The 15,249-nt window shown below is 32.1% G+C and overlaps 1 protein-coding gene across 15 annotated transcripts in view; it reads left to right on the forward strand.

Moving 5' to 3' along the window:
- The window catches only part of RBM26 (RNA binding motif protein 26), an 86,390-nt gene extending 74,752 nt beyond the window's left edge, over positions 1-11,638 (forward strand). For 10 of the 15 annotated variants that reach the window (XM_040487259.1, XM_040487271.1, XM_040487263.1 and 7 more), the window contains 3 exons: positions 345-458; positions 2,194-4,091; positions 7,807-8,238. In XM_040487259.1, the coding sequence (XP_040343193.1) occupies positions 345-458; positions 2,194-2,283 (204 nt within the window). In that variant the 3' untranslated portion in view covers positions 2,284-4,091; positions 7,807-8,238. Of the gene's footprint in view, positions 1-344; positions 459-2,193; positions 4,092-7,806 lie in introns of all 15 variants that reach the window. The other 5 variants (XM_040487260.1, XM_040487262.1, XM_040487261.1 and 2 more) reach the window with 5 other exon arrangements.
- The last annotated feature ends 3,611 nt before the right edge of the window (positions 11,639-15,249 follow it).

Here is a 15,249-nt window from a genome sequence, read left to right on the forward strand (position 1 = left end):
GATTGTTGCTTGAATAGCAGTTATCATTGTATTATAAACATGTAGACATAGTTCTCTAGTCAGATACCGGCCAGTAGTAAAGTAGTTCCGTTGAAGTATGAGAAAGTGTTCTTGTTTCCTGTTTAAAGGTATTTCCAATCACAAGACTGATTTTAGAAGTAAATAACCATAAAAAGTAAATTATAAATATAATAATAAATAGTAAATGGAGAAATAACCACAAAGTAAACGGATAGCTGTCTTCACTTTTGTTTTACTGATTTAAATATTAAGTACTGTAACATTTCATTGTTTTCTTCAGAAATTATTAATGTTCTACATTCTAATGTTCTTAATTGTTTTAGGCTGCAGTTCATGGAGCTCGTTTCAAAGGGCAGGATCTAAAACTGGCATGGAATAAACCAATAACTAATATTTCAGCTGTTGAAACAGAAGAAGTTGAACCTGATGAAGAGGAAGTATGTTTTTTTTTTTAATTTGTCTTTGCCCTCAAATGTTCACATTTTTTATGAAATGTGATTTTATGGCTGTGATTTTAACATAAAACTTTTATTCCTGAGCCATATTCCAGGCAGGGGATGTCAGATAAATGCAGACAACTTTAAATTTTCTGGATTAATGAGAACTGTGGATTGCTAATCCAAAGAAAGAAAAGAAAAAGAAAATCATATATATATATATGTATATATATATATATACATATATATATATACATATATATATACATATACACACACATACTCAGTTTTCATTTACTTTTAGAAAACAATAATTATTCATTAGATTTTTATCCACAGGAACTCTTGTAATATTTTAAGTTTAGAGTATATATCCTATTCATTTGCTTTATTAACATTTCAGGTTTCCTTTATTTTAATTCATATTGTTTTAGTTCATTAGAGTGAATGCCTGCTAAATGGTAGATACTGTGATAGGCACAAAAATGAATAAGACACGGTCCCTATCCTCAAGGAGCTTATAATCTGGAAAGGGGGGTGGTGACAGACACATAAAAAATTAATTCTAATGAAAGGCAGAGTGATATGCTCAATAAAGATTTGAACAATACGCTGTGGGAACCCACGGGAAGGAGTGATTATTTCTGTCCAGAAGAATCTTGAAGAAGGTGGTGACAGTGGAGCTGAACCCTGAAGGATAAGAAAGCTTTCCATAACCAAGAGCTGGGACTGCGAATATAGTTGAGAGAGGCATTTTAGGTGTGGAAGAGGAATAGGTATGGAAGAGTCCCTTTTTCTTGGGTACAGCAATCAGTATGGTGGCTTAGAGGTGTAAGCACAAGGAACAATGAAATGGGAGAGCACTTTGAAACCATACACTTAAAAATAAGCAACTCTATTTTAATCATGAAATAAGCTGTAGGAAAAAGTTGAGGAAGTTAATAAATAAAGGTAAGGTGGGGAACTGATTCCATGTTTTACCTTTGTTAGATTCTTGTAATGGCACTTCATTTTGTTTGAAGAGCATTCGAGGCTGTTATACATATCCGTAGTCAAATGCAAGAATAAAATGTGTATTTTGAAACTCATATACATGATTTGTCATTTTATATTTTAGATTATACCTTTGTCCTTCCATGAGTTTGAATTGAATGGGGAGAAAAGCAGGAGAGCTCCTGGTATTAGGTATTTTGAAAAGTTTGAAAAGCAGTCTGAGAAGCTTTTATGAAGGGAATGGGGAAAAGCAAGGAATTCTATAAAAGAAATGTTTGTTACATATAGCAGAAAAGAAGTATAAATCTTGATAGACTTTTCTACAAGTTAATTGGTTGATTTAGTGTCCAGGGTTAGGGTAAGTCAGAGAAGATTTATTGATGTTTTTCTTTCTTTCTTTCTTTTTTCTTTTTTTTTTCTTTTTTTCCAACAAAAGGTATTGAGCAATGTTTTGTAGGTGTAGAAGATGGCATAATTTGATTGAGTGAGGCAGGAGAAATGGCATGTACAAAAAGCTTACTTAGATATTTTTTTAGTGCCTGTTTGATAGAAGCAATAGAATAGATACTGTAGAGAAACCATTGAGTGGATAAAGGTTGCTTTTCTTTGTTTCTTGAATATTGTAGCTATAGAAATACCTTTTGTATTCGACTCTGTTGAGAGAAATCAGTATTTAAAAGTGTCACCTTTTTTCTTTTCTTTTTTTTTTTGGGTAAATTCCTAAATGCATTTTAACCTAAAGTTTCAGGAAGAGTCTTTGGTGGATGACTCATTACTTCAAGATGATGATGAAGAAGAAGAGGACAATGAATCTCGTTCTTGGAGAAGATGATTTGACTGATCATTGATCTGCATATGCTAGAACTCTACCTGTGTTTCATTAGTATTATCTAATGTACTTTTACATATTTGTAAAAACAATTTTTTGGTAAAATGTGATGAAGATGGATTTCACAAATAGACAAAAGAGAAGAAAACTACCTTCTGATCCTGTATTTTGAAAGATTGATGTTTGCATTTTATTTCAGTAAACAATTGCTAAAGACATCACACTAGAAACATATGCAATGTTTTTATTACATACTTCTACTGAACATTACAGAATTCTTTGGGTTCTTTGTAATTTAATGAATAGGTCTAAAAACTTATGACCAATACTTGTTATAACTTAGAGGATTTTGTTTTACTCCAAATAAGGAATGAATTTGCATTTAAAATCTTAATGAATGTTTTCAAAAATGAATAGATAACATAGTACTCTAACTAAAGTCTCCAAGTTATGTATTCATAATATTACATAGTAGTATGCTTAGGCTTTACTATGTATTAGCCTTTTGTTGGACTTGTGTATGTATTTTACCATATGGGTTTTAATGATAACGGTGTATGACTGCTTTGCATATGAGTCCTTATACATTCAGATGTTAAAAATAAAGCGGAATGGTCTCTTGAAAAGAACAGAAAAGAGAAGAAAAGAAAATGACAAAAAAAAAAAAAACCCCACAAAGACCAAGACAATGTTCCTTGATTTTAAAAAAGAAAAAGAAAAAAAAAAAAAGAAAGAAAAGAAAAAAAATTAAAATAAATAGACCATTCCAGATGGTGATCTACCCTTCCCCCCAATTATCACAAAAGGAGCTATAATCACTAACTTATTAATAATGATTATTGGTACCTTTACAAATAATGTACAATCCAATGTTAAAAATTTATACCACTTCAGTTTGGTTTGATCCTATAAATTTTCAACAGCTGTCTTAAAATTTAAAAGCAGGCTGATTAGTTTGGAACCAGACTTCAAGTAGAGCTAACATTTGGTGAATAAGAAAACATCACATTACATTTTGGATGTATGAAAGAAAACTTGACCATTTGAAGATGTATGAATAAAGAAATGTACTATAGATACTACTTTAGGAAAACACTGTTTGGTAAGTGTTCCAGTCTGATATTTTAAGTGTGCATTTCCTATACTTTGTATAAAAATCTTTGACATTTGACACAATATTGTAATTTTTAAGTGGATTTCTCTGGCAAATGAACGTGATCATTGAAAGTTGATAAAACAGCAGTTTCAGGAAATAAATGCATTCTTTGTAGATTGAGGGGGTGGGAGATTACCTATTTATCTTTTAAAATTCATCGTTTCAGTTGCAAGTGTTCCTGCCCCTCCTGAGATTATAGTGATTATATTAAATGTCACATTAAAAAAAAAAAAATCACTTTCTTCCCATACTGGGATCCTCACAGTCACAACTGTAATTCCAAACACCATAATCTTCTGTCAGTGGGGTAAATAATGGATGCTTTTCCTCTTTTTTTTTTTTTTTTTCCTCCCACACTTAGGGTTAAAGTTGTATATATGTTCCTGATGATAATGCTATTTCATAGGAATGTTTGGGCTTGCAGTTGGTACACGTGTTAATATTTAAAATTTCAAAATCAATTTCTTTTGTCAAAATAGTGACTTTACTCAAAAACTTCTTTACTTAGATCTGTGATATATTTTTATGTAGTCTCTTGTATGTTGACTATGTGCTATTCTGATTCATTAGGTAAGTTTGTTTTCTTTTCTTTTTAGTAGTCGTGAAAGGTGCCAAATTGGCAGAGGCTCACGTTTCTTCTCTTTACACCAAACAGGTATTATAAAGAAAGAAAATCTTTCAAAGGCCAGTTAAATCTCCATGCTGATTTTTGGCTTTATAATTTGATTAATACATTTTAGCCTGATATTTTAAAAATTATTGTAGAATAATTACTTCCTACTTATTTAAATCCATAAATAGCTTATCAGTTTCCCTAGTCTTAAATTCTCTAGTAACCCAAAATTAAAATGTTTTCTTAAGCCATATTGCTTTGAATGAATCAGAAAACAAGCGTTTCAGTTTGGTCCCAAAGTATGGGGATTAAACATTACACACATTCATTAGGGTCACAATTATTCTCATTAATAAGATCTTAGCTATAAATATTACTTAGTATTTAATGATTGGGTTTTTAAAATTAATGTTTATAAATACTAGTACTCTGTATGTACTATCATGTTTCTGATTTAAAACTTAAGATATCCCTTTGAAGTAGTTGCTGATTCCCATTTTACAGATAAGGAAACTTAGGCTAATAGAGTTGGAGTGACTTGCCCAAAGTCACAGCTAGTGAGTGAAAGGACTAGATTTAAATGCCGGCATTCTGATTTCAGTGCCAATTTTTTTTTTTTTTTTTTTTTTACTTCTACATTGTTACTCCTTCCTAATTATTGATTGAGCATGAGATTGTGTTTGCAGTAAATGTGGTAGTTCTTGCACAAAATTAGTAGACTTCCTGGTCATTAGTTAGTTCATACCTTTACACTCCCTTCTAATACAGCACTTTGTTCATATCTCTGTTACAGTACTTATGTTGTAATATAATTTATCTGGTTTATATGTCTGTCTTCCCCACTAAATTACAAGCTTCTCTAGGAAGGGGACCATGTCTTATTCATCTTTTTATCTCTAGTGATTATCACAAAGCCTGGCTCATAGTGGGCACTCAGATGTTTGTTGGATGAATTAACGAATGAATGCATATTTAAATCTCCAATAATGGAGTGACAATTACCACCCTTGTTAATTCTTATCAATTTTTCAAAAGTCTCTCCTGAAGGTCTTCTCCGTTATTGAGACTATTTTGCTAAACAAGTGATACAGTTAAGTATTGCAACAGTGGGGTTACAAATACTGTTGGAGGAATGTACATGTAGTCTTAGTGGAATTTCCACAGCAATTAAGTAAAACATTAATAATTTGGAGTATTAAATGTTGTCAGTTTCAGGAGTAAAACAGCTTTTGGTTTCTGTCAGTGTATAAGAATAGAAATACCAAGAGCCACCAATCTAGTCCATCCCACTAATTTTCTTTATATCCAAAGATGACCTCGCATAGAGTACCAGATAAGAGATTTAGCTTATGGTCCCAGCTCTGCAACTAACTCTCTGGCCTTAAGCAAGTGTCAACCAGGAGTGTTTCCTTGTCTGTAAAATGAAAAGGCTTGGACTAGATGATCTGTAAGGTCCCTTGCACATCTACAGTTTCCTTGGTGGTATATTAGTATTTGATCTAAAACAATTTAATATATCTGTACCAGTTCTCCCTATCTGTTGCCATTATTTCTGTCATCAATGGAAGCAACTTAGATTTGGTTATGATAATCTGTATAACATGTCTTGGTACAGTTTTATATATAAGTCTTCCCAAATGCTCACCGTTGGTTGGTGCAAAATTCATTTAACCTTTAAAGTATAGATAAACTTCCAAATTCACTAGACTTTTCCTACCTATAACTTTTCCTTTTGCTTCTAAACTCAAAGGCTAAAACACTTTTGCTATTACAATATGCTACCTAAAACTTGAAACACATTTTAAATTCTACAGTTCTCCCAACAAGTTCTTTGTTTTAGTATAGATCTGGGCTGAATTTGAAGTCAAAAAGGATTGAGAACAATGTAGTAGTCACTGCTTACAGGAAAAAATTGAGAGAAATTATATATTATTGGTTAAAAGATTGATTAGGATTACTTCAAGGGATGGTTGAGTTGTCATTTTACATATTTCACTCAATATATTATGTCTACTTAAGCAGTGTTGTTTAAATGTTACTGGATAATTGTAAGATTAAAAAAATTAATTTTAGTATTTAACTGATGCCCAACCATTTAATGAAATCATGTTGCAGGAATGGGAGAGTATTCCATAGCTCTTGTTTTACTGTAATATGATCAAGTGTATCAACCAGTAGTTTACTATAAAGATGAGACTTTAGTGTTTTAGCTGATGACCTGTAGAAAGTATGGCTGAGCTTAAATGTAGGAAATTTCCTGTGACTAGAACTATTTATGGGAACTGTATTTCCAATCTTACCTGGAACACTAATCATTGATTCTAAGGGTTACTTAAGAAAGCAAAAACAGTTGCTTGTTTGATATGTGGAAATATGAATGGTTATTTTAGAGTGTTATACAAACTTTATCAATCTATATATTCTTTTTTTTTTCCTTCCCCATACACATGATGTGAACCAGTTGTAGAAAATTAGTTTTAGTCCTTCTAGAATTTGTATAAATATTTGTAAGCTTTTTTCCTTCCCTTCCCTTCCCTTCCCTTTTAGCCTTTTAAAACAAAGGCTGCATGAAATTCTGCATGAAATTCTGGCTAATTAAATTAGTTCACTTTTTGGTCTTTTCTCTCAGGGCTTCTCTTACTCTCCTAAAGCCCTATAAATAAAAATGAAATTCAATCTAGGATTAAACCATCAGGGAATGATGTGTGTAAGGCAGAGAGGAAAATTTCCTTTTCCCAGATCTCAGGAACTACCTTGTTCTTGTTAACTTCCTGAACTGGCTAGTTATTCTAAGGTATGTATACAGGCTTTTAGAGAAGAGTAGTTTTTTTTTTTTGTTTTTTTTTTTTCTCTCTCTCTGATCATTATACACCTATCAGATGACAGATTATCTTCCAGATTAGCTACCTAAAAGTTCTAAGAAAGAAATAAATCTTGGTGAAATGACTGCCATTCTCAGTAATTTCTAATTGAAAACGTCATACTTGGTTAGTAGAAAAATTCTTAATTTGGTAAATAACTTTCTTGCAGTTTATCAGTAATATGTACTCATTACTTAGTGTAACTGAAAGCATTTTTTGCGTTTTTTTGTATCAATTTAAGATTACTTGTTTCTTTCTAATTACTCCTCCCTATTAACTTTATTTCATCCATCCACTTATCTTCCCATCATCCAAAGTTAGTCTTCTTTTGTATACCAAGCACTGTCTCATTCTGATGTGTTCTTTTTATTTTTGGTTGTTAATCATTGTGTTTAGTATAGAATTTTATGTCCTATATTAATTAAAGAATGAAGTCATTATCATATGGAGCTTAAGGAAAGTAGATCCAACTCACAATTACTTTGAAATCTTTGGGAAATTTAAGAAGATTGTTCTTTAATTTTTATATACAGTGTCTTGGAATTTGTTCATAATTTCTTAAAACTACCTTGCCTACCCATACTTCTATAACAGTTTACTATTTTGTCAGTGACTGCATTTCCTAAGCAGAAATTGTAGACCACAGCCATGCTGTAGTGCTGAGATCTTTGTGGCTTAATGTTTTAAGGAAGCATGATGCAGAGAGGTTTTGTTAAAATCATTAACCCAAAGCTGATTCTTTGTGGAATTTGTTTCAACTTTGATTTTGATTCCTTTCTGAAATAGATTTTTTTTTTTAATGTTTAGAAAAGTTGGCGATCAATTTATGGTGTGATTCAGTTTTTAGATTTACTTACTATTTTCAAAGTTTTTTTAATAGTCTTCTCTTTTTCCAGCAGAGAGAGATCATCATTGCCTGAATTTAGCTTTGTGACTACAACAGCAAGACCTGTTCCTGTCTGGAGACGACTGTTAAAATATCATCCTATCATTTTATGTTTGCTCTTTATCAATTTGAATAGATGTTTACATGTACTATAATTGGCATTTTGTCTCTTCACAGTTCTCTAATTGGTACATCCGAGTCCAGAAGTATGTCTGAGTGTGTGCTTTGTCTGACCTTATTCTTAAACGTCTTCTCCCCTTACTTTATATCCATTTATTTTTTAAACACTAAGAAGGAAAAAGACCTTTTGGTTTCCTAATATGAGATAAGTTCAGTCTCAGCCACGTTGAAAATTGTGTCTAAGAAAGCTATAAAGCCATGATATTGTGTTCATTAGCATGAACAATTTAGAATGAAGAAAATGATTAAAAAGTTAAGCATGGTTTGGTTTTAATTTTTCTGGGTTTTAGGATACATTTCTGGGGTTAAGGTAGTCACTTAAATGATTTTGAACAGATGCTAAAATACTTTTTTATACACTATAATAACTTGCCTATTTCTTCTAAATACACTTACTGAGGTTGTTGCCAAGGCCACTTACCCAAATAATATTTTTAAAAAATTTCTTAGCTCTTCAAAACCAACAAGGAGAATAATTTTCTTTTTTTTTCAAGTAATACAGGATGATCTGTGGATTATAAATATTGAGAAATTTCTATTAAATGTCTGGTTTACACAGTTTGTCCATATTTTCCTCACTTGCAATCAAGACATCAAAGACAATCTTAAAAGCAAGGGGAAATTGTGTTGTGTGTCTAACATTGTTAAAGATTATAGTTTTCCTGTCTTAAAAGGTGTATGTCCATATTTATTTATAAGCAGTGTGGCTTAAAATTATTTATAAAGAGTATGATTAAATCTTATCCTAAGTATTCACCCCAAATACCATTTTTTTGTAATGGGCACCATATAAAGAAGTTTTCAGAAAATTAATTTCTGAGTATTTCTTCATAGATTCTCATGAGGCATTTGAGAAGTTTGGAAGTTGTTCTTAGTAGCAGCTCTTTATTAGAAAAGTGGAAATTACACTTCATTCTATTTGCCCTTGTTTTTTTTTAGTTTCATTCAGCCGTGCTCGTATTTTCATATTTTTTGTGCCAAGTTGACTATTCTGCAAACACTTCTTTTTGAGTATTCAATGCATTTGTCTTCGTGAAAAATAAAAAGAATGAACACATCAATCATAATGTAAATTATCTATTTTGATCCACATTAGTTGACAACAGCTTCCTGAATATTAGGCTTGATTTAAGGGAAAAGTACATGTTTCAGAAAGTCTTCTAATATAATTATGACTTGGTAGCCTGCAGGGCATTTTTAAAATTAGACTTTTGTTTTAGTTCACATTTGCAAACTAGCATATAGCCACAGGAGTTCAGAGATATTTTCCCAGATTAGTTCAGTATTTTTTCTTTTTAAGGAAAGAAAATTCTCTTCCCCTGTGATAGTGATTTACTTGCTAGGTTAGAAGCCCAAAGAACATAGTCTGAAGAGACCATACTTGTTAACAGTTTCAGTTGGTTTTTAGATGTGGACCACATACCAGCCCCCTCAACTTTACTTTGTCATCTTTCTTTTTTCTTTCCCTTGCTTTTAAATTAAAAACAAAATAAAGCAAAACAAAATTGAATATGCCATTGGGAATCAGAAAGGGAGATGATTTGATTCTCATTAAGATCATTGTGCTTTTTGAAACTTTCTGTGAGAGCCAATAGGTCATTACATATTTAAATTCTTATATGTTGATTAATTAAAGATGAGGATTTTCATTATTTCATTTTCCTAAATAGGATTCTCATGGAGCTATGTGTAGATAACTGTACAGAATCACTTTTGTGTAATTGATTGAAGCAGTTTACCTCTGCATGATTGCATTATGGAAGCCTTTTATATATCTTTATATTTTTCAATATTCTTAGATTTTACACTATTAGCGGCTCTAGTCATGCTATATTTGTTTTTTTTAAATAGAGTTTATAAATATTTATGCTCAAAATACAGATCAACTGAATATTTTTTGATCTTGTTTACAAGATAAATAATACTTTAAAGTGATGCAGCCCCTCAAGTGTCTTAGGAAAAAGTTATTGGTGCTACAAAACCTTTCAATATCATTTTTGAACCTGTTATCTAGACTTCGCTAGGCTTTAATGTATGATCACTTGTGACTTACTCTAATCTAGCAGCATAATTATAAAAGTGGTCTGTGGTGAGTCAGGAAAAGAGCCCAGTCCATTAGAAACACCCCATAATTTAAAGATACGATACATAATGACAGTATGCTTATTTGTGCCCAGCTTCCAAAAAAGAAAATAGTCTCTTCAGTTTGTCATTAGCTCTTTTGATAAGAGGAATTTAATCTGGCTAGAATAAAAACAACAATACATTCAGCATGGCTCAGTTGTCCCATATTTCACATGGAAAAATTTTCTAATCCTAAATATGGTGTAATCCTGCTCTGCTTCAAATTCCCATCTATCTTTGCTGAACAGGAGGCAGGGTAATTCTTAAATATTTATAGAACATTTGATGAGTTGAAAAGAGATGTATTATTTACATTGTACAAGTTTTGCGTTGGTTGTGTAGATTGTTTTCTACATCTATAAGACTCATTCCAGCACCTTAGTGAATGTTCTAAAGATACAGTTTTTAAGTATCAGCAAAGCATTCATAGATACTTACTTTTGATTCTCAGAATCCTGAACCTGTTTTGGGTGTGTTATTACTTCAGAACATGTTATCTGGCACAAGATTTCCTTTAATAAGTGGTTTAGTTGTACTCAAGTTCTGTGGATTGTTGAACCTAAAAACACCAAAGGAGTCTTTTCTTGTCTGGAGACTGGGTTGTTCCAGTTTTTAATACCTGTGCCCATAAGTATCCCATTTCACGAATGTGTGTTGGCATGGGGAAAAAATTCCCTGCTCTTTGAGTGGAGCGAAAGTAATTGGTTAAGCTGTAGCAGCTTTTTTTTTGTTTATTTTTCAAAATGATAATAAAACTTGAACTGAAAAAGGTAAAACTTGAACTAGAAAACTACTCTTGTATGCTTAGAATGTTTATAGTGTTACATGTTTATGTGGGGTTGTCAACATTTTTATTATTTATAGTTGAATTATGTTGTTTTGTTTGTTAAATATCCATAATGTTTATTATTTTTATATTTTGAAAATTTTTAAATAAAATAGTCTTACTAAAAACAGTTGTTAACTTTTTAAAATTGTCCTGCATCTTGCATCAGTTATATGACCTAGTAGAAAGAAAAATTTGCAGCCCTCAGGCATTGTACAGTTGAGAATTCTGAAAATGTTTATGTATCTATACAAATGGCTCCAGGTTGCCTCTTCCCCTCTCTACCCTCCATTCCCACTTTAAATTGTTCTGTCACCTTTGGTACCCGTGTGTTGTTGGCCTGATGACTCCTTTTCTCACACATCTACAAATCCTCCATACCCTTCTTCCAATTCCTGCCTCTTTTCTGCTAGAATTGATCTCTATTCTGTTTGAAGGCCACAGTGCTTCTCCTTATCATCATCATGAGTAATAACGGTAGAGTACTATTGTGATGTCAAAGAAAGACTGCCATATATTCTGAAGTGAAACTAGATGTGAAGTGCTTATACTGTCAGCCTCTAAAGCCATTGAAACTTTTTGGAACATCCCTCCGTAATGTTCAGTTTTCATCTCAACATTTATTCTCCTGGTCTGATTTGACCTGCTTTTCCAGCATTCAGCATGTTCATTTCATATTTAATTGCATTGAGTGATAAATATTGCCATATTCTTTTGTGTTCATTGCAGATAATACCTTCTATCACCTATAACGTGGGTTAAATAAGCTTGGTAATCATCTGTCTTCCACTTGTGACACTGCTTCTACAAGAAAATACATTATCAATCTCAAAGTGCATAAGTCTCGATAAAAATCTAGTTAAAGAAATCTGGTTATCCAATAGTAGAGGACTCTGGCTTGAAATAGTAGAGGACTTTGGTTAATAAATAATGATGTACTTAGTAAAATTGTTCTTAAAACATACTTTATGTAATATATACTTTACATATACAGCCCCTGTGGAATATTTGCAGATTGAGTGTGTTGTCAGCCTTCACTTAATCTGAAAAAATAGTTCTGCATGAAATACGAATTTGGTCTTTAAAAATTTTTTTTAAATCACATGTCATACCTGTTATGTAGAAAAGCTAGAAATTAAAAAGGATGATTGAAAGCCTGTTATTTATAAGTGATCACAGAGCATTTAAAAATGGGGTTATATAATGTATACTGTTTTGTAGTCTTTTTTCATTTATGATACTAGGTTTATACCATTTTTAAATCCCTTCCAGTTTGTAGATAAAGCCTAATGTATTGAGTCAATCCTCATTTTAGGCATGTAAGGCCTTTCTTTTCATTTTTTATTTTAACATAAATGATACTGTATCCTTGAACATCTTTGATTATTCCTTCAAGATGATTCTCAAAACTTTTGGGCCAAAGTATATTTGTTTTTAAAACTCGTGAGACTTTGTCAGATGATCTTTTACAAAGGACATAATGTGTAAACGCCTAGATACTTTAGTATTCTAGCTTTGGAGAACTCTGTAAATTCAGTTGTTTGCACGTGTTAAAATTTCTTGAATTTATATTCATGTTTTAGCAGGAACCAAATTGTGCCTGATACAGTAGTTCAGCTCGGATGCATTAGTTGACACTATTATTAGTATTTTCTACAATATGTCATTGCCAAGATTTTGTATACCATAGCAAATTTTTTTTCCTTAAATACAGATTTTTATAATTTTGTTATGGCATTTTATAAATTTTTAAGAACTTCTGCAGTCTTGTAACTAGTCTTTTGAAAGGTAGAATGATAATCTTTACTAAATAAGATTTTAAGAATGGCAGAATCAGGACTGGAATTTCCATTTCTCAATACCACATCCACTAGAATACACGAAGACCATGTAATTTATAGCAACAATAAACTCCCCATATTTTTTTATCTCTCTAAATTCCTTTTCTCCAGAAAAAAAATTTTCCCCATGAAATTCATGAACATTTGTTTCTGAAACATAAAGCATAAAATAGGCTGAAAGAAAATTATAAAGAAGTGGGAGGATGAGTTCCATATGTATTTTATTTCTATGTCCTAAGCCAAAAAAAAAAAAAAAACCTTTTTGAAAAGATAATTCAGATTCTTGAGAAAAATAAAAGTCCTTGCAAACCATGAACATTTTCCTGAGCTATTTATGTAATGATGTTTTATCTAATATTTAATATGCCGTATCATATGACATTAAATTCTAGTATTTGAGGGTTTGGAATGTGGCAGAGTTCTCTCGCCAGTATTTGATCCACTTTTTTTTAAAACCTAAAATGTGTTATGAAGTGTACAAGAATGCACTTTGTATTCAGTGCTAAAGAGAATCATGATTCTGATTATTTAAAATACAGTATGCAATGTATTTTGAAGATTTTGAATTTAGGATGTGGAATTAATGAAAAGACTTCTGACTTCAAGGAGGCTAGAGTGCAAATTGCAAAGTAAGCCTTTAAAGTCTTCCACATTTTGGAACATTTTTAATGTTGAAATGTTACTTATTCCAAAGGTCTTATTTAAATAAAATATTTTAGGGACATGACCATCCCCCGCCCCCCCCCCTTTTTTTTTAGAAATTGGTGTTAGGAAGAAGTAGAAATTGTAGAGGTCTGATATTTTGGAGTAGAAATGGTTAGCAGTCATATTGGTACTAAGTTTAATGTAGTAGTATTTTTGTGTTCTAAGTCTAGTAGGTGATATGTCAATTTCACATTTTTTTATCAAGTTAATATTCAGAGCTAACAAATTAAAGAAATGATAGAAAAGAAGATCTCTGGCACTTAGCAATTGTCATGTCTGAATGAGGTAAGAATTTAAGCACCCAAACAGGTAACTTTTAACAAAAATATTCTTTGAGTACTGATCTGATTGTTAGCCATGACAGCCCTCACATATGTCATATTTGTAAATACTAAATGGATGAAAACTACATATATTAAAAATGAAATAGAATCATAACCAACCGTTCTTTGATTAACCTAGAGTGGATTTTTAAATTTTGTTTTATCAAGATTTCCATTGAAAAATAGGAGAGACTCCTCAAATTGGCGGTACTCACAAAAGAACAGAGCCTTCTAAGGTGCTGAAGATGGGAAGACCAGATTTAATCTTGAATTTGCTAAAGTTCTAATGGAAGGAAAGCATCCTATAAGCAAGTAATACATTTTTATTTTTGTCCCCCCCACAACTGATAAACTTTGTTGAGTATCAAATGTATAAAAATTACATTAACACGCATCCAAGAATACATTAATTCAGGGTTCCTCTTCCGTTCCTTATGGGAAGCACTCAATATAGGTGTGATGATAGCAACCTGAGTGAGTTCCAAGTTATCCCACCACCACCACCACCACCACCAAAAAAGACACCCTTTTAATCTGCCGCAAGAGCACCTCAGCACAATTTATATTCCCACATGAAGTCATAGGCCAAACCATTCAGATACAATGTCCAACCAACTTCAATTTCCTAAGATTTCCACGGCTATATTCTGTGCCCTACTTGTGACCGCTCTTGCCTGGGAATTTTCCAAAATGTGAACACTTCAGGCCTTCCTATGTGCAGTTCTAGCTATGGCTTACTACAAATAAACATAAAAATTGTATTTTTATATACTAACATTGAGCACTTGGGAGAGTGAAATTAGATACACAATGGTAGGTACACCCATACATGGAAAAAAAAAGATCTACCTAAATGTAAATCTAACAAACCATGGACAGGGCTTGTGTGCTGAAAACTACACAATGCCCATAAAGAAGACCTCAGTAAACGGAGAGATGCTTCATGGATTGGGAAATCCAACATAATAAGTGTCAATTCTCCAAATTCATATGCAGGTTTAATGCTTATCAAAATCCCAAGAAGTGTGTGTGTGTGTGTAACAAGATTCTCCTAAAATTTATATGGAAAAGCACTAGAATACAATAATTTTGAAAAAGACAATGTGGAAGGAGTCCAATTCCAAGACTTACAGCTACAGTAATTGAGACTGTTTATGATGGATGGATCTTGATGGGAAGGATAAACACATGGATCAAGGAGACAGAACACAGATCTCAAAGATGCACGCGAATATGCCCAACTGATTTTTGGCAAGGTAAAAACAATTGGAGAAAATAAACCTTTTCAAGTGATCCTGGAACAATCACCATTGGCAAAAAACAAAATGCCCTGTTCCCAGACCTAAGACTCAATGGATTCAACAATTAACTCTAAATGGATCAATGACTTAAATGTAAAACCACAGAACTTGAAGGAAATAGGATAAAGGAGAAATTCTTTGGGATCTAGGACT

Source organism: Herpailurus yagouaroundi, unplaced genomic scaffold, assembly GCF_014898765.1.
Source record: "Herpailurus yagouaroundi ecotype Mexico unplaced genomic scaffold, PumYag 164, whole genome shotgun sequence".
NCBI classification, from domain to species: domain Eukaryota; kingdom Metazoa; phylum Chordata; class Mammalia; order Carnivora; family Felidae; genus Herpailurus; species Herpailurus yagouaroundi.